This window comes from Neopelma chrysocephalum, unplaced genomic scaffold, assembly GCF_003984885.1.
Source record: "Neopelma chrysocephalum unplaced genomic scaffold, ASM398488v2 Primary Assembly neopelma1_44, whole genome shotgun sequence".
NCBI lineage: Eukaryota > Metazoa > Chordata > Aves > Passeriformes > Pipridae > Neopelma > Neopelma chrysocephalum.
The window spans coordinates 18,930,770-18,948,567 of NW_020897703.1; the positions used below are offsets into that span (position 1 = coordinate 18,930,770).

Consider the following 17,798-nt stretch of genomic DNA (forward strand, 5'->3'; position numbering starts at 1 on the left):
TCTCTTTCTCTCTTTCTCTCTTTCTCTCTTTCTCTCTTTCTCTCTTTTTCTCTCTTTCTCTCTTTCTTTCTCTGGTCTTGGTAGGGTCTCATTGCCCTTTGCTGCAGGCAAAAGGACCCGGGCAGCTTCCCCTTAATGGTGCATGACTACTTTTTGATATTTCTTTCTCTCCCAAGCTACAGATCATGCAAGCACAAAAGAGGAGCAGCAGCCCCTCTGCTGCATTGTAGCAACGGGCATCTACCCAACTTTGTGCGTCACAGATGCCTGTTCAGCAGGAAGTGCCAATAATATCAGCAAGTTGCACCTCTGGAAACTCTTCTCCTTGGACACACTGAATGAATACTTGGAGCGAGACCCAACTCCCGGCGAGCTCACCTACAGAGTTCCCACAAGGCACAGGTGAGATGAGGAAATGGCTTAGAGGATCTTTGAGTCTCTTGCACGAGCCAGACAGAAATGCTGTGGCCGTTGGCATGTGTTGCAGCTCATCCTAGGTGCTACAGGCATTTGCTCACCTTCACTTCTCTGCTTACCCACCCTTGAAAGAAGCCACCAAAACAAAGAATAATTTAATTGCAGTGGACCTCTAAAAGTCTCTGGTCTAAACCCATGCTCAGAGCAGGGACGTATAGGTCAGGTTTCCCGGGACCTTGTTCAGTACAAAGCTGAACATCTCTGAGGACAAAGAAATGACTGTTAGCACCTATTTAACCACTTCCATGGTAAAAGCTTTTTTCCTGGTATCTGATCGGATTATCTTGTGCAGTTGCTGTCCCTGAGCCCTTGCTTCATAAGGCTGAACAAACCCAGGTCTCTTAGTTGCTCCTTGTAAGTAATCATAGAATGGTTTGGGTTGGAAGGGGCCTTAAAGATCATCTAGTTCCACCCCCCTGCCATGGACAGGGACACCTTCCACTAGACCAAGTTGCTCAGAGCCCTATTCAGCCTGGCCAATGTGCTCCAGCTCTCAGCCATCTTGGTAGCCCTCCACTGGACCTGCTCCAGTATGTCAGTGACTTTGTTGTACTGAGGAGCTGAAGAGAGACTTCAGCTAAGCTGGACTCTCTGATGCAACTCACTCTAATTGGGCATATATGAAAGATTTCTTTTAGAAAGTCAGAAGGCCTGCCTTATGCCCAGCATCTCTTCTCCCCAAAGGGCCAAGAGTGTAAGGTCAGATAAGAATTATAAGGAAAAGAGCCAGTGTAGAATCATCTTCCCCTGTCATGCCCTGCTGACCCTTCCTCCTGTTTCAATTTAATCTCTTCTTTCTCTGTTGCGACCAGCACATGCTTGATCCCTCCAGTGTATACTCCTCTTCTGCTGGATTTCAACTTTGGGTCTGCCCCTGTAGGCTCAGAGCCTGCCCTTGTGATGCTTCTGCTGGAGAACAAGGGTGTGGTGCCTGTGGACTGGTAAGCAATGCTCACTGGAGCTCAGCCTTCTTTTTGGGGTCTGTTTGGGTGTCTGGAAGTGCTCACAGGGCTGTGAGATGTTTGCAAATTAATAGGGTGGGGTTTGTGGGTGCAGCCTGTGTTATGGAGCTGCAACTGAGATCTATTTGGTGGGTCTGGGTGGGGAAGCAAGCAGAGAGCTGGAGGGACCTGGTGAAATGTGATGTGTCCCCCAGCTAAGCCTGGCTGGACTGAATGTGCTGACCATGGGCCTGGGGAAGTGTCATGTCCTTGTTGCTGATCAGCTGATTGGTTCCCTAGGGCCTTCTTGTTTCCTTCTGATCAGAAGATGGACATGGAGCTTTGGGCAGAGAATATTGAGTTTAGCCCTCAGGAGCTGCACCAGATGAGAATTCAGGATAACCAGCTCTTCAGTGTTTCCCCAAAGTCAGGAACACTTCTTCCAGGACAGGAGAAATCTGTCCAGCTCTCACACAGGTGACGATGACAACTACCTGTACTTCAGAGCCTTGTGCAGTGTGCCAGAACAGCACATGCCATCAGTCCCCTGTGTTTCCATGCCAGATCCTTTCCCTTCACATGTCCCTTACTCAGCAGAGAATGGGCAAGTAAAAGGTTCCTGAGCATGTCCAGTTTCTGGACTCCACAGAGTTTGTCTTCCCCAGGGGAATGTTTTAATGTCCTTTAACACTGCAGTGCAAAAGGCATTTAGTGTGACATGCTGGGGACACTTGTCTACCTTGATCTGACAGTTGAGGAGATGAACAAGATGCTGCACTTCCTGTGATTTTGATTATGCAGTTATAGTCATATTTTTGTCCTCAACTAGAGCTGCTAGCCCTTGTGTGCCTGTAGAGGATATGAAGAAAAGTGAACACTCCTTTCACAGCAGACCATATTTGAGAAGCACTGGCATTTTGTTGGCCTAGAAACTTGGGTTCCTAAATAGGTGTGTGACTAAAATCAACACTGTATCACTCATTCCTGCCCAAACACGAATGTTCTCCCACCACCACCTCCCATCCCCGCCTCCCTGGGGATCTTATGCAACAGTGACTCTTTAGCTGGGAAGTGAATTGTCTCTAATGTTCCGTGTGACCCTGATTCTATCACCATGGGCACAAGGTTGGTTTCTAATGTTTTCGTCTCTCTCCTCTTTCACTGCTAGACATGATTTCATTGGCATTGATCGCCTCCCCGTCCTGCTGAAGGTTTCCTATGGCCATGAGATTCTGGTAAGATAGCAGGTGTCACTTCCTTCCATTTGCAGAACAACAACAGGTAGGAACCGATTTAAGAGGTGTTTTCCCCAGAAGCTGCATGGTGTACAGGGACTGTGGCCTTCCCCTGGAATTTGCATTAGCCAGGCAGTAACAGAGGGCCAAGCAGAGACATAAAACCAACGTTCTGACAAACTTGTGGTGCCAGCACAGTGTGATGTGGGCAATGCACTGACAAAATGACCCTTGGATGTCGCATCTACTGGTTTTCTCAGCAAGAGGAATATTATTTATTATTAACCTTTGTACTTTATTAGTGGTGTTAGTGCAGAATTGCTTCTTCCTTCAAGGGAACTCCAAGTCCAAAACAGCCTCCCCAGGTTTTACAGTCCCTGCATGTTTTCTACACTCTAGTGTAACTCATGGCCAGGATTTCTGTGCGTGCTTCCCCTCATTTCATCTGCTTCACCATAAGTTTTTCCATGCAATCTTCCTGAAGTTCAGATCTTCAACCATCCTACTTCTCTTATATGCAGCTTTCTTGAATCTCTCCATCTCATCAACTCTTCTAAGCTGTTCAAAGCCCCCTGGAATGTGCTTTCCTCCAAAAATACCACCTGCACTGACTGCAGTTTGGGGAAGCACAGGGTGGCAGAGCATCCTCCAGTTCTGGAGGTACAGAAGCAGCTGCGTCCCCAAGCCCAGAAGGTACTCCCTGGGTTCCTGGTTGGCTGCAGCCTTTGTCCACCCACTTATTTCTCCTGCCAATGATAGAGGAGATTCTTACTCATTCTTCCTGCTTCATTGCTTCCTAAAGCATCCCAGAGCTGATCTATGGTGTGTTTTTCCTGAGCATTTCCTCAGGCTTGAAACTAATTTCTCTCTCTCTCCCCCTCTCTAAAACTGTCAGTTAGAGTCAAAGTCACCTTGTGCTCTGCCGGGCACAGCTCATGCCCGGCTGAGCCTTCCTGTCTGTCTCTGAAGTTTCCTATGGGACCATTGTGTTCACGCATCTCTTTTATTTTTCTTTTCTTTCAGGACTGTTGTCAGCTGAAAATCCAACCCTTTGACCAAGCTGTTCAAACAGTGGCTTAACTGTGCCTTCCCTCAAAGCCCTTGGACAGGCTCCCTGTGCTCTGCCTGCCTGGCACAATCCTGAGAGTGACTGTGAGCATTTCACCAGCTGGCCAGTGAGGGAGTAGGCTTTGGAGCACCAGAAGCCTATAGGGCATGCATCCTTTCTTGCCACATAGCCAGTGGCTTTGATGGCTACCAGAGGCCACCACTCTGCCTCATGCTGTCACTGCAGAAGGGGCTGAGAAAGCATAGGAGGCCCTGAGGATGAAAAGATTCCTGGGTGCATTTGAGCTCTGGCAATAGGAGCTGCAGAGGCCAGTCCAGAAACATGGAGCAGGGCAGGTAGTTGCAACCTGCAGTGATGCAGTGCCAGTACTGAACTACTGATATCAGAAAGTAGGAGTGGAAGAGGCTTCTCCTTCTGCAGAGAGGGCAGCTGAGGGGCTGAGCACAGTGTACCTTCTTTTCTTTCACTCATGGCATGAAGTGCACAGAGCTGGCAGCCCCCGTGGCAGAGACTGTCCTAAGGGTGCTCACATGCCAGGGTGGAGCAAATCCTCACCTGAGAATCTGGTGAAATGTGTAGAATATAGGCTAACCTTAAGGGAAGCAAATGCTGTAATGTCACCCCAGAAGTTAAGTTTTGGAAATTTCAGAAACAATAAGCAGAGGACAAGACCACTGAGCTGAGGTATTGCTTGGTTATTCTGTCAAATTCCAAATTACTTGGCCTAGGAGCAGTGTTGTTAGCCAGCTGCAAGCCAATGCCTGTTTTTGGGGAGGGGCCTAAATTCACTTCTGTGATTACTCTGCTCATGTGGATAGATTCCTTCCACTCTGTTTCCCCAACAGAGCCTGTCTACTGCATTTTCACGAGAAGCTCCCTCTCCATTACTCCTTCCCATTCGGTGGCCTTCTTTCAGTCTTGTGGTGACTGGATTTATAGGTGCTCTGAAGAACCCAAACTGATTTTCCATTGGCATTTTCTTCTGGCTACTGGAGGAGACTTCTGTGGGACTTGTGTGTTACCCAATTCCTTGTGCAGTAGGGTAACGTGGCCTCCCACCACCTAATGCTCTCACAGGCTGTCCTTTGCCCCATTGCCTGTAAGAGTGTAGCTGTGACCTTGTTCTCAGAGCTCCAGAATCGCTTGGCCAGGCAGAATCTGCAGCTCTTAGCAGTTTCAGTAGGAAAAGCCCAGCCAGGTGCGGGTGTTGCAGGATGAAGCCAGTTTGCAGAACTCCCTGGAGAGAAGGGCTGGAGAAGGAGAATCCCTGAGCACAGAGGTTTCATAAACTGGAAGTGTTTGCACTTCACTTCTTAGCTGTTAATTAGGTATTGTGATATGTTATCACCTGCAGCACGTTTTCCAGGCAGCTCTCCTCTCTAGGGAATTTGCATCCCTCTTATACTGTAAGTCTTCACTGTGGGATGAAGTCTATGCACTCTGGAAGCAGAATTGATTGCAGCAGGTCTTCACGTTTATCCATCTATCTCCCTTTAACTGATAGTCCTGTAAATGTCACATCCTGTCTCAAATGGAAACTAATTACAGTTTTTCCTGGGCATTTGTGGTCTGTTGGAATTCAAGGTGTTTTTTTGACTGAAGGAATATAAATGTGTGCTTCACTCACAAAGCTCACAAAGTTTCCTGTCCCTTTTACCCTTGAAGTTTGAAAGTGTCAGCTTATGTCCTGCTCCTGTTATCATTTTATCTGGCATATTGTGGCCCTCAGGAGGCTGAATGCTCATGTAGTGCTTTGAAAAGATCCCATGAGGGACCTTTTTAGCATTGTATTTCTAGTCCTCTCTCCTTCCTCACTTTGCTTATGGAACTGAACCAGAATGGGTTGTTTTGAAGGAATTGTCATTCTCTGCTCCTTTTTAAGTAGGTGATAGAGTATCTCCTTCAAGTGTCTGTCTAAGGCATCCACCTGCCATTGCAAACATCCTCTCTGTTTTCTGCACATGCACTTGAAAAATAGCTGTGCTTCAGGTTTAACTTACTGTGAATTGCAGCAACTCAGCTCCCACTGGCCCATGCAGAGACATTACTAACTCTGTGACTGCTTTGCAGACTGTACCCCAAGGGAGACAGCTCAAAGGAGCGTTGGGGTGATTGTGCAGGAAATCCTGCATCATGGCTCATCTTCAGCCTGATTGCAGTTTTCTCAAAATGCAGGATCCTGAGTGAATGTAGAATCCCTTCTATGAAATAGCTCTGTAAATCTCTCCATGTTACTTGGAGTGCCTGGTGGCTGCTTTGCTGACAAAATACTGTTGGTCATTATTTGAGCACATAAAGTTCAACTGGGATCTTCTTGCAGCTTTCGGACTGTTAGACACATTCGTGGAGCGGATGTCCTTTGTAGTGAGGACATCCAGATGGTCCTTTCCAAGAGAAGGCCATTACTTACCTAAAATCATGTCTTTCAAAAGGGTTTGGCTGTCACAGCTGCACACTCTCCTATGTACAGCCTAGACACTTTAATTCATGGAGAATTTCCACCATACACTTGCACAGAGAAGCACTGATGCTGGTGCCTGACAGAGACAAAAGAATGTTCTTTCTGAAACAAGGGGGGAACCTTTCAGAGAAAAGTTAACAGTTGAGTAGGTTCTCCATCTCCTTGTTTTTTTTCTTAGGACCCGCTATCCTGGTATTACCAATTTAAGTCTGTAACCATGCTGCCTTCAGCTTGCTAAGTACTTCAGAATCCTTGTGTTAGTGATGGGTGCGAGGCCCTGTGAGAAAGTGACTGCATTTCTTTCCACTGTAGCTGACCTTCATTGGCGTGACAGTGGAACGTGACCAGCAGTATGCTCATTTTGCGTCCACTAAGCACCTTTTCACACCCATTGCTGTTGGAGGCTCCCACCCCCCCACACAGGTGAGCATCTTGGAGCCAAACCCACCAGCAAGTTAGGGAAGGAGCTAGTGCTACTGTGTCCCAAGGACAGGCAGTGCCTGAGGCAATTCTAAAGAAATGGAATGTCCTCCACAGGAAAAAGTATTACAGCAGAACTTTGAGACTAGTCCTAGGCAGAGTCTGGAAATGGTAGCAGGGAAAGTACTCACCATCTCCAGTTTGACAAGATTTGGTGTTCACTCTAGTCAGAATAATTATGGGGCATGTTGGGCTGCTCCCTTATTCTCTTGTATTGTCTCTGAGTGAAAACTTGCCTACCTGCTCCAGGTACTCTGGAAATAAATTCTAATTAGTTTTTTGGTAAATTAATTTAACTTCCTTAAACTCTTATTCAGCAAAAAGGCAGCTTTGTTTCTGTTCTGCCTAATTTACTTGAGAAATTAATATGTCTGAATTGAATTAAGATCACTTTAATATGAGTGGTTTTGCATTTTAAGTAATCTGCTTTACGGTGATCCCTTTAGCTAATTTGTATTAATTTTCTCCTAATGTGAATTTGCAAGGCACCATTTGGAGATACACAGTGGTTATCAATGTACATGTGTGGTGATAAACTTTCAGCACAGTTTCCTATCAGAGCCTCAGTGATAAATCTTGACACTATACGGTCTCCTCGTTCTTAGGAGACAAGCTGACTAATTAATTAATAATGGTTATCCAAGTCCTCTGGGGAAGTGTTAACTGGTTTAACTCACACGTGGTATACTAAGGACAGCTCTTTCTGACTCATTTCAGATTTATGAACTCTACAATGGTAGCTCCATGCCTGTGATGTTTGAGGTTCAGCTTGACAACCTCATGAGGATACAGGAGGAGAATTTTCAGCATCCTGTGTTTGTCTGCCTAACTCCTAGAGGAGAAATCCCCCCTGGCAAAACAGGCCACATTGAGTGGATCTTCTCACCACTGGAAGCTAAAACGTACTTGGTAAGATCCTCCTCATGACTACCAGAAACAGATTCTTTCTGTTGACCTAAAATTCTTTAGGTTTCTTACTGATGGTTGGTTCATGTCATGCTACAGCTGAACTGAGCTCCATTCCTCCAAGATGCAGTCTTCAGATCAAGTGAGCGGCTGGTCTGATCAAGAAATGGAGCAAATAAATTGTTATATCATAAGTTTCTTCTTCCCAAGAACAGATTTCTTTCACAACCAGAGTCATCCCAATCTATATATTTCAAGGATCAAACAGTAACTGGGAATATCAAACAGTAGCTGTTCAGATTTGTGGTTCATTGTTGGCCTCCAAAAAGTCACACCAAAGAGACTGAAGTCAGTGTCTTTTATCATTGCAGCACATGCTGCTGCAGACCTCTGGCAACAGCCTTCCCAAAGGCCTCTGTCCTGGGCTGCAGCAAGCAGGCGGGGCCAGAGGTGGAGCACTACTTATTGCCTCACTCTGTGGTGGATGCATGGAAAAATAAATAAATTTAATTTTAAAACTCCAACTTTTGCTCCAAGAGGGAGTCTCTGACCATCTCATGCTGCAACTGGCTAACTGACTACTTTAACAGCTTTCCTGGGCTAGCAGGAAAGGTCAAGGCCTGAAAAAGAGGCTAGATTTCTCTTCTTCCGTGCATGTGGTGTATTTTAGACCAATTCATTAGCAAGTGTGCTAGCTTATTGCACATCTCTACCAAAAATTACTCTGGACTTAAAACTCTTATCTTGTCCAAGGCAGGTTGATGTTCCCATCCACATCCAGGGGGGTGAATCGGCCCTGATCACTTTCCAGGGAGTAGGCTACAATCCAAATGCTGTAGGAGAGGCTACCACATCCAGCAAAGCTTTGTCTCCTTCAATCTTTCCAGGTTCTAACAAGCTAATTGTGCCTGGACAGGTAAGTCCAAGTGTGTGATATGAGCAATATGATCAGTCCAGAAATGTGTGAGAGAGACTGAAATATGCACGTGGTTTGTTCTAGCAGTAGCCTGTGTTGCAGGAGAGTTCATTTGCCATGAGATTGAACAAGACATTTCCCTTTCAGCAGGTCGTCTAGAGCATAACTCATAAAAGCTGAATGGTGCCTTCCTTCCAGCTTGCTGCTTCCATAGTCATTAAAACTAAAAAGGGTTTAGGATTTGTTTGTGTACCAAATTTTCTCTTAGAAGTTACCCCCATCACAGCTGCCTTTCTCATTTGCAGCTACAACACCTTTTTCATTGGTAATTCATTCACAAAAAGACCATCATATTCCTACATACCTTTTCAGGGCTTGACTCCCACCGTTTCACAGCCAAACTCAGATGATTCATAACCTGAACGCTGACTGCAGGATGGTCACTAATTCAGGCACATCCCGAGGAACGCACTTGTTTGACCTGCCGCTGGTTCAGCAGGAACTTGTCTGGCCTGGCTAGAGCTGGCCTGCCGGCCTGGACAGTCTGTTGTTAAACTCACCCCCAGATCCCAACATAGTGAATCAGCGTTAAACAGCATCAGCAGAGGCATTCTGCAGGCATCCTCTGTGACATTAGCATGCCTTCCTTGGATCCCAGACAGCTCCATATGCTCTTTGGCTTCTGTAGGGCAATTATATTCCTGGATACAGCAAAGAGAAGTTGGTTAAAAACCTCTCTCAGGCTGCCAATGAAGATGCCATGACACAAGACTCTGTTGTCTGAAACCAAGTCATTAGTTTCTTTCTCCAAAGATCAGTGTACTTAATTAGAGTTTGCACTGGGCCTGGAGAACGGGACAAACTAGTAGCATACTAGTACCAAGATGCGTTAGGGTACTAGTAACTTACATTCAGGTTGATGAGGATTATGCACAAGAACGTGCCTGGCGTGTTTGTCAGCTCAAGTAGGAAAGGGGCTGGGTTGCAAGTACTGCAGAGAACCTCGGTTTACTGGTCCTCTGTGCTCCTGAGATCCTCTCCTGTCCGGCACCAGTGTTATGTCCTATTCATTGCTTACCCAGTCCCACTGCAACAGGGCTGTCCTCTTGTGGTAAAGTCATTGTAACCAGAGCAAAGATGGGAGAAATGTAACACTCCCTTAAGTTGTCATGGTAAAGGCAACTGGTGAATATTATCTATGAATTGCTGGATAAATTAGATATGACAGCGTGACTGCCCTTCCCCAGTGGCCACATCCCATCTTCCTTCCCTGCTGTTCCTTCTGGTTTCACCTTGTTTCCTGCAGGTAGCCACCTTGTCACACCACAGGATTTGCTTTGGAAATATCCCAGACTGCACCAAAGCCAGTCGACTTGTCTTTCTCAACAATATCTCGGAGAGCAAGGCTGTTGTGTTTGCCTGGCAGATAAGCCCCTGTAAAGACAAGAGGGTGAGTCCTCTTTGCTCTACAGCCTTCTTGCCCATGTCTGTTGGGTCATGAAAGGACCTTACAACTCCATTTTCAACAAAACATTCAGTTCTAGAGAATTGGCTTTTACTAGCTGATGAAAGGAAAAGACAGAGAAAAGTGAAGGCAAGGGTTCGGAGAGGGGGAAAGACAGGAATTCAGAAGGGAAATCTGAAGACTTAAGTGAGGTAACATAAAGCTGGAACTACAGGATGTGATAACAAACCTCAGAACTCTGTCCACCAGCAAAGTCCATGGTCATTCTTTGAATGTATCAGATGCATCTCTCTCATGCCACATACCTCTAAGAAGGACATGTGTGTTTCCTGCAAAGAGAAGGCACATAGGAAGGTCCCAAAACCATGAAACAGCTCCTCTGGGGATGGGTTTGGTATTGGTTTATTTTGTTTTCCCCCCCTATCCCAGGTGTTGCAGATTGCTCCAGAGTCAGGGGTTGTGCAGCCTGGAGAGAGCATCCCCTGCTTCATCACACTGGGACCCACAGGGAATCCCTCCTCCTGCAGCACAAATCTGGTGTGTGAGGTGAGACCCAAGAGGTACCTGTGTATTACCATTACCCGGGCATGTCATTGTGGTTCTCAAATGGCTGACCCCAGCAGTCCGCTGCCTGCTGCTTCCAGCTGAAGGAATCCTTCTCTGCTATGCACTTCTCATTCCTGAAGGCACTTAGCTTCATCCTTCCTGATGCTTTAAGTGTCTCTCTCTCTCTATGTAGCTCACTAGATGAGGTGTAACTGTGTAACATACGGTTTTGTGAGATGAAGTTATGGTTTGAAGGAGAGTGGCTTTCAGTGGATGTCAAAGATTTGAAATCTGTAAAAAACAAGTCTTGCTGCTTTAATATTAGTGGAGGCACAGACTTACAGTAGTCTCCCTCTGGACATTCTCCAGGGTTTTTTTGGCAAGAGAATATTTCTTCTCTATATGAGTCTTATAATAGCACTGTTCTTTCCTCTTTCTTCCACTGGAATACATGGAAAGCCAGTGGGCTTCTTTCTGGGACCTCCTGAAAAGGGAGAAATTGATGACAGGCATGGAATTGAGCCAGAGACTGTGTTATTTGCAGCTCCCTGCTCCTTCCAGTCATGGTTTCCTTCATAGGTATACATACAGGAGTCCCTGGTTCAGTATGAGAGGGACCTGCAGGAGTGGCAAAAGGAGAAGGAACGGCAGGCTGTGGAATTCACCATCACAGAGAAGGACCTTGGGACTAAGAGTAAGCCAATGTCACCTGCAGTGGTAAGTGCTCTCAAAACTTTACGCCAGCTTAGCTCAGCTCAGAAATAGCAGACAGTGTCAACAAGAAATGTTCTTTAAAAAAATCTAGGCAAGTTGATGAGAGGATATGAGCCTCTGATCTGTTCAAGACCTCAAAGCTGATCTGTGGATCATGGAAAATGAGATTGTGGTTTCTAGCCAAGAATTGCCTTACAAATTCTGAAATTGCTAGTGACCATCTGAAATTTGGAAGTGCATGAGAAGCCTTAGGAGAAACAAAGCCAGTGGCTGTGGAAACCAGGGTTTGGATTTTTAACCATGAATAAACACTGGAGAGAAATGTGTAGCTAGCAGTAAGAATGTGGCCTGACTGAAGAATGGGAGGATGAGATCATTGACTCTCAGCTGGCACAAAGTAAAAAAAAAAATTCTAGTCTTGTTCTGCTCCATATCTTTCTTACATGGTAATTTATCTTACTTTTTTTATATATGTATTTTATTTTATTTTTAGAGGTTATCAGATTCTGCTGAGACAGAAAATCTTCCTGAATCCTCAGCTGTGATCAGGAAATACAAGGTAAGTCAGGCCTGTCTTGCCCATAGTAGAATCAAACTGATTGCTTTAGAAAAGAGGCAGATGCTGGATATCACAGCGTGGGAGTCTGGACAGAGAGTACAACAGGATTTGTAGCTTCAAGGCTTTGGGAGACAGACTGTTTGGAGGAGCCAGAAGAATTAGACTGTCTGGCTGTGTTCTGTGGGCAGTAACTTTCCAGCTGAGGTGAATGGGAATTGAAATTGGAACCAAATGTGTACCCATGACTAGAGAAAGGGGGAAAGGTTTCAAGTAAGCAAAAAAGATGCATGCAGACAGGGCAGTTGGTACCTGGACTGGTTTCATGCTGGGAATACAATGGAAAGCAGCAGGACCCTGGCAGGATGTGGTGCAGATTTTGCCCTCACCACTGTGTGCCTCAGGAGAAGCTGCAAGACAAACTGCCTTGGTTTAAGTGGGTAGAAAGCTTTAAAAGCTCAGTTTGCCTGGTTCAACTCTCTTTCCCTTCAAGTTTACACAACTGTGTGCACTGCTGGAAGACAGCTCTTCCAGCAGTGGTGGGAAGGTGTGAGACAAGGTTCCAGTCAATGCTCTGCAGAACTGTCTAGGTCCACAGGCACAGCCACGCTGCACCTATAGCTGTCAGCAGGGCATGCTATGGGAATGGCAGGGCTCATGGAGAACCAGCTAACCCTAGATGTGGAAGGGTTTAGGGGACCTGAGGGCAGGCTGGGCCTGCCAAGACTGAGGTCACTAGGAGATGTGGCTTGTTATCTTCGGAGTGTCACCTCACTGCTACAGGCTGTAGCAGTGCTCCTGGGACCCTGTGGAGTGCCTGTGCATGCCCTTCACTGTCCCGTGTGAAGGGGTCAGCTCAGGGTGGCTCTAGCTTGGACTGTCTGCCCTGTGCTATTAGGTGTGATCAGTGATGCAGATCAAGGCATTCACTTGGGATGAACATAAGAATGGCTGCAGAAAAGTAAAAACAATTTAATTTAGTCATCTAGAGTTTTAACCCCTAGTGTCGGTTTGGAGCCTGCAACCACTTGCTGTGTCTGTGTAAGGAGCAGTGAAGGCCCCTGGCCTCATTTTCAGAGGTGGGACAGCTACGTCTCAAAGATCATTGAAGTCCTGCGATGCCTGAGGGCTTCCCCAGATATCAGTAATGTCCTTCTGGCCCAGGCTTCTTGCCTACTGCCCTAAGAAACTTCCCCCAAACTGACTGCTGGTAATGCAACCCCAGGTTGGCCCATGTAGAGTGGCTGGAGTCAGTTCTTAGTTTCCTTCCAGGTTGGGGGACAATTTCCCCATGCATTCCATCCATGTACTCCACTTCTCACGCAGCACTCCTGGTGTGCTCAGAAGAGCAAAGATGATCTCCAGAGTTCCACAGTGATAGACTGGAGTACAATAGCCCCAAGTGGGGAGGCTCTGAAGCCCTGCTGGCACTTGGGGCAGGCACACTAGGCAGTGAGGAGGGAACGGACCTGATTTTCACTATGGCTGCTTGTGCCTGATAGCAGTACTGTGGTGCTAAGATCATTTTGACACCAGGATCTGGCAGCTCTGGCTGCTGGGCTTTCCGTTCTTATGCCTGTGCTTAAGCCTACACCAGCCTACCTGTGACCAAAGGATCAACTATATACCTGCCATTTCTTTCTTTCCAACAGACATTACCCCCTATTAAAAGCCACCCTAAGCCCAGTCAGCCATCTGGACCCCTTCAGAGGAGGTTGCTGTTGGGGAAAGGCACCAGCCAGGTGTGGGTCAAACCAGAGCATCCCAAGCCCATGCTCTTACACCTTGATATGTCAGCCAGGTCCCATGCTATTGAGGACTTTCTCAGGAACTTTGCTTTGGAGTTTCCCAAATACTTCTTGTCCCGGTAAGAGACAGAGTTTTTTGGATTGGTTTCCTCTTCTGAGCCAGGGCTGCCCATGCTCTGATATGCACTGAACTTGGAGCTCTGCTCTGCTCTTCTCCAGTGCCTCAGAATTAGATAAGAGGTGCTCTGCTTTCCCCAGCGTTAGCTGACATGACCTGTTATTCTCTCTCCCTCGAAGGGGAGATACTGTCAGAGCTCAGTGCTCCTCTCTTATGACAGTGTCTGCGCTGCTGCTGTCACAAATACAGCAGCTCCCCCTCCTTGCCTGGTTCCCTGCACTGCTCGCTGCTTGCCTGAATTGCTCCTGCAGTGCCAGGATGGTGCAGGTAGTTTGGTCCAGTAGTGCTGCCACTGATGGAACAACAACTTCTTTCCCAGCCCCTTCAATGCCCAGCCCTCAGAGAGTGCTGAGGATTGGAGTAGGTACAGAAACAGGATGGACATGGAGCCCAAAAGTATGTCCCTGGCGGCTGCTTCAAAACAGGAGTTGCAGATGGTGACTGACATACTCACAGGTGTCATCAGGTGCGTGTCGCTTCACCCTCACCTGCGTTGGAGCCCCTGTCCTCCAGAGAATTCATGCAGCATGGTCAGGCCTCTGCTAATCCCAGAGGAATCTGTGCACCCTTATTGCACCATAACAGGGGATCCACCCACCAAAGGACTATGCACTCAGGGATCCTGGTGTGACAGCCAAAGGCAGGGTCTTGCTCCCCAACCAGGGACTGAGTCCATCTCTCCATGGTTCCCAGAACTAGGGAGCTCTGCCTGCTGTGATCTTGGAAACAGGCTACATTGGAATACACCTGTTTGGTTTGTCAGCTGCACAGATGTAAAGAACAAGGGCTGGGGAAGCAGAGATAGTTTCATTAGTTCAGGCAATGTCACTGCCCCCCTGAGCCCCAGAAAGCAAGAAGGGACAGACTAAACACTGACATCAGTCAGGGTTTTCCTCTGATTTGTACTATCTTGTAATGATCCTCTGGGTCATACAGATAGCTGATTTGCTGGAACTCATCCTTTATTTTCCTATTCCCAGAGGCCTCTTGGAGAACGCCCAGTTCCACGATGCAGTGAGAAGAAGCCAGGATCAGCCTATTCCATATTTCTCCCAGTTCCGGTCTGCAAAATCAGCAAAGCTCCGGGACAGGAGACAGTGCTCCACAATCCCCTCCAGGGTCTCTGCTTCGTCAGATCTTTACCTTGAGAAGGATGGAGAGAAGAAAGAAATAAGTCAGGAAACCTCTCCCAGTGATTTGCTGCAGTCTTGGGAGATTCTTCACCACAAGCAGTTGAGTGAGAGGAAGGAGATGATAAGTAGGTGAGGAAGAGCTCACACATAGAAGGCAAGATCTCCACAGGCAGGAGAGCCATGGCAGCACACTGCCTGGCCAGAAATCCATTTCTCCTTCAGCCCTGCAGCATTTCTGCAGGGGTGTTTTGTGTTCTCTGAGTGGAAGTTGATGCTAGCCCACCTAGCCACCCTCTGCTGAGCGTGGTTTGTGGAGAGGGAAGGTTTGCTGTGTCTGGGGCTGGGCAGGGTCGGGATGCTGGTAGTGAGTGAGGTCTGCTTTACACTCAGACAGTCCTGGCTGTATTAGATATGAGGGTGAAGTGTGTGCTTACTTCACCTTTTATTTTCACTGCAGTATTTCACTACCTTGCATTTACTGTGGCTACTCCCTTGCGCACTGCTACAGGTTACAAGCATATTCACAAATTCCAGCTAGAGCACAGCTTAGAGGGAGAAATCAGTAAAACCACAGTCACCCAGCTCTGTCTGAGGTCAGGGCCTGTCACCAGCTGGTGACAGTGCTAGGACAAGGGTCAGCAACCCGTTGCTCAAGTCTTTGGTTCATTGGCCTCAGTGCACAGGAAACAGTGTGTGCTCCACTGCTGTCCCTGATGATTCCTGGGAGGAGTCACAGCAAGTAGCCTGCCTTATTTCCTTTCTGATAGCTGTCCTCTGCATGTACTTCTGTGCCTCTAGGCAGCCGGCTGTTGGGAACCTCGTGGAGCTGGTGCTGGAAAACACACTGCAGAACATCCTGATTGAAGCCAGTCGTGGGGAGGTGGTGCTGACAGCCCGGCCCAGGGTCATTGCTCTACCCCCCAGCCCTTCCCGAAGGTAGCAGAGTATATCTGTGTTCTGATGGGGTACAGGACCTGTCCTTAACATGTCAGGCTGAAGCACAGCCCATTTTTAGACCTTGTGGATTAGCTGAATCCCTGCCTATCAATGCCAAGGCTGCCTGTGCAAAAGGCGGAAATCCACTCTCAAAGTCACTGCCCCTTCTTGACTTGTCCTGAGCCACAGAGCAGAGGTGGTAATGGCACATCCTTTCTGTGGACCTGAGACCCTCATGCAGTTCTGGGCCATGGCCCCATGGGTGAACAGCTGGCCTGACACACTGGAGAGCCCAGCACAAGGAAGGGGTCAAAGTAGCAGGCAGCACAGCCTCTGACAGCAGAAAGGGGGCAAAGCTTTTGTAGTCCAAGATGGTGTGGGATCTAGTTAGGTTGAGGGAATGGCCATTGGTGGGAGAAGTAGATTTAGGGCTGAGGACAAAGCATGAGAGTTTGCCCCAGCTTGGACAGAATTGCAGGAAGATGGGATTGAGAGCTGATGGGAGGAGGTTGTTGGATGGAGATGTCATCACCAGAGCTGCAATCTCTTCTTCAGAGTCACCAATCCGGCACCCCCAACCACCAGAGCATAGTTGCTGGGTACTGTGCTCCTTGAGCTCTTCAAGCACATCAGCTCTCTCCATTCTTCATCCTGTCCCTGTGATGTCCAGAGCAACTCTGACCCTCCCAAACCATGACCTGAGCTCAGCATGCTGGCTGCCTCTGAGGAGGTATGTACTGATTATGTTCTCAGCTCCAATATGAATCCTCTGACAACTCCACAGCAGAGTTCGTGAGATCTCTCCTTTCTGTGGCTGGCCACATCATTGGAGAAGAACTCTGTGCTACAGGGAACACACGGAAAAACCTCTGTGACAATTACCACTTGTCCCAGTCTGTACCAGCTGGGAAAGGAGTGGAATCTGCTTTGAAATGTAGCTGAGAAAGGACTGACAGCTGGGCAATGAGGTGATAAGCCCCTGCGGACATCAGTAGGACGCAGGTATCCTCCTCCCCTCCTTGTTCCAGGTTCCCCTTACAGCGACCAGCCCGAGGAGGCAGCTGCAGCACCATCAGCGCACTGAGCAGCCAAATAAAAGCAACTTGGCCTCCGGACACAGACACCAGCGTGTAACATACATAATTCGTGTGTCTGGGTTTGTGAGCACCCTGGACAAGGTCTTCCCTTCTCAAACTGCAAGGCTGTCACCTGGGGAAGGGCATGCTTTGAGCCTTGGCCTGGCTTGGGGGGTCTGTCAGGCTGCAGTAGGTGTCGCAGTGAAGGAGCGGGTTTGTCACAGCCGGGAGGTGGCAGTGTGAGTTGTGAGAAATCCCAGCGGCCGGCGCAGAGGCTGATGCTGGGCCCCAGCTGCTGCTCCCACGTAGAGGCTGCAGGATGGCTGTGCCAGGCAATGGGGCTTGGTTTGCAGCATGTCCCCTCTTCTGCAACCCTGCTATGGGCTCTGCAATGCTGGAATCGCACAGCTGCCCAGCTCTGGTGAGAATGCAGCTGGTGTTTCCCTCCAAACTCTCCTGCCCTGTTGTCCAGTGCCAGGACCCAGCCAAGACCAGAGCTGCATCTTCTTCACTTGCAGCCCAAGAGAAGACTGTGCATGAGGAGCTGGGGAGGGCTTTTGCCCTGCTCAGCAGAGGGCAGATGCCTGCTGTGCCTGGCGGTACCACAGCTCACCCAGCTTCACCCCACAAAGCTCTGCTTCACGTAGGAGCCCTGTGTGTGTAACTGTTATTAAGCCCCAGGGCTGAGCTGTTCCTATTGTACAGCAGAGGCACTGCCAGCTCCTGAGCTCAGCCTAAGTGCCTCAGGCCTTCACGTGGATCCTGGATCCTTCTCATGAGAAGTGCAGACCCTCTCTTCCCTCCCCAGCACTCTGGGTGCCAGGTCTCCTACGTCACAGCAGTCTGTCTGTCTTCCTCTGGACTTTGACTAGTGCTGACCAGGTAATAGGGACCTACTTCCTTCCTCCACAGCTCAAGGCAGCAGTGGGGCCTGGCTGTTCAGTCCGCTTGGGGTGATTCT

At 48.1% G+C, this 17,798-nt stretch overlaps 1 protein-coding gene across 6 annotated transcripts in view; it reads left to right on the forward strand.

The window, feature by feature from the left end:
- Positions 1-16,884, forward strand: part of CFAP65 (cilia and flagella associated protein 65) — a 32,423-nt gene extending 15,539 nt beyond the window's left edge. For 3 of the 6 annotated variants that reach the window (XM_027678827.1, XM_027678830.1, XM_027678831.1), the window contains 16 exons: positions 177-402; positions 1,290-1,418; positions 1,719-1,895; positions 2,587-2,653; positions 6,496-6,606; positions 7,381-7,572; positions 8,327-8,485; positions 9,792-9,935; positions 10,380-10,496; positions 11,076-11,213; positions 11,704-11,769; positions 13,419-13,633; positions 14,012-14,158; positions 14,673-14,954; positions 15,624-15,761; positions 16,515-16,884. In XM_027678827.1, the coding sequence (XP_027534628.1) occupies positions 177-402; positions 1,290-1,418; positions 1,719-1,895; positions 2,587-2,653; positions 6,496-6,606; positions 7,381-7,572; positions 8,327-8,485; positions 9,792-9,935; positions 10,380-10,496; positions 11,076-11,213; positions 11,704-11,769; positions 13,419-13,633; positions 14,012-14,158; positions 14,673-14,954; positions 15,624-15,761; positions 16,515-16,557 (2,351 nt within the window). In that variant the 3' untranslated portion in view covers positions 16,558-16,884. Of the gene's footprint in view, positions 1-176; positions 403-1,289; positions 1,419-1,718; positions 1,896-2,586; positions 2,654-6,495; positions 6,607-7,380; positions 7,573-8,326; positions 8,486-9,791; positions 9,936-10,379; positions 10,497-11,075; positions 11,214-11,703; positions 11,770-13,418; positions 13,634-14,011; positions 14,159-14,672; positions 14,955-15,623; positions 15,762-16,316 lie in introns of all 6 variants that reach the window. The other 3 variants (XR_003533541.1, XM_027678828.1, XM_027678829.1) reach the window with 3 other exon arrangements.
- Positions 16,885-17,798: the final 914 nt, after the last annotated feature.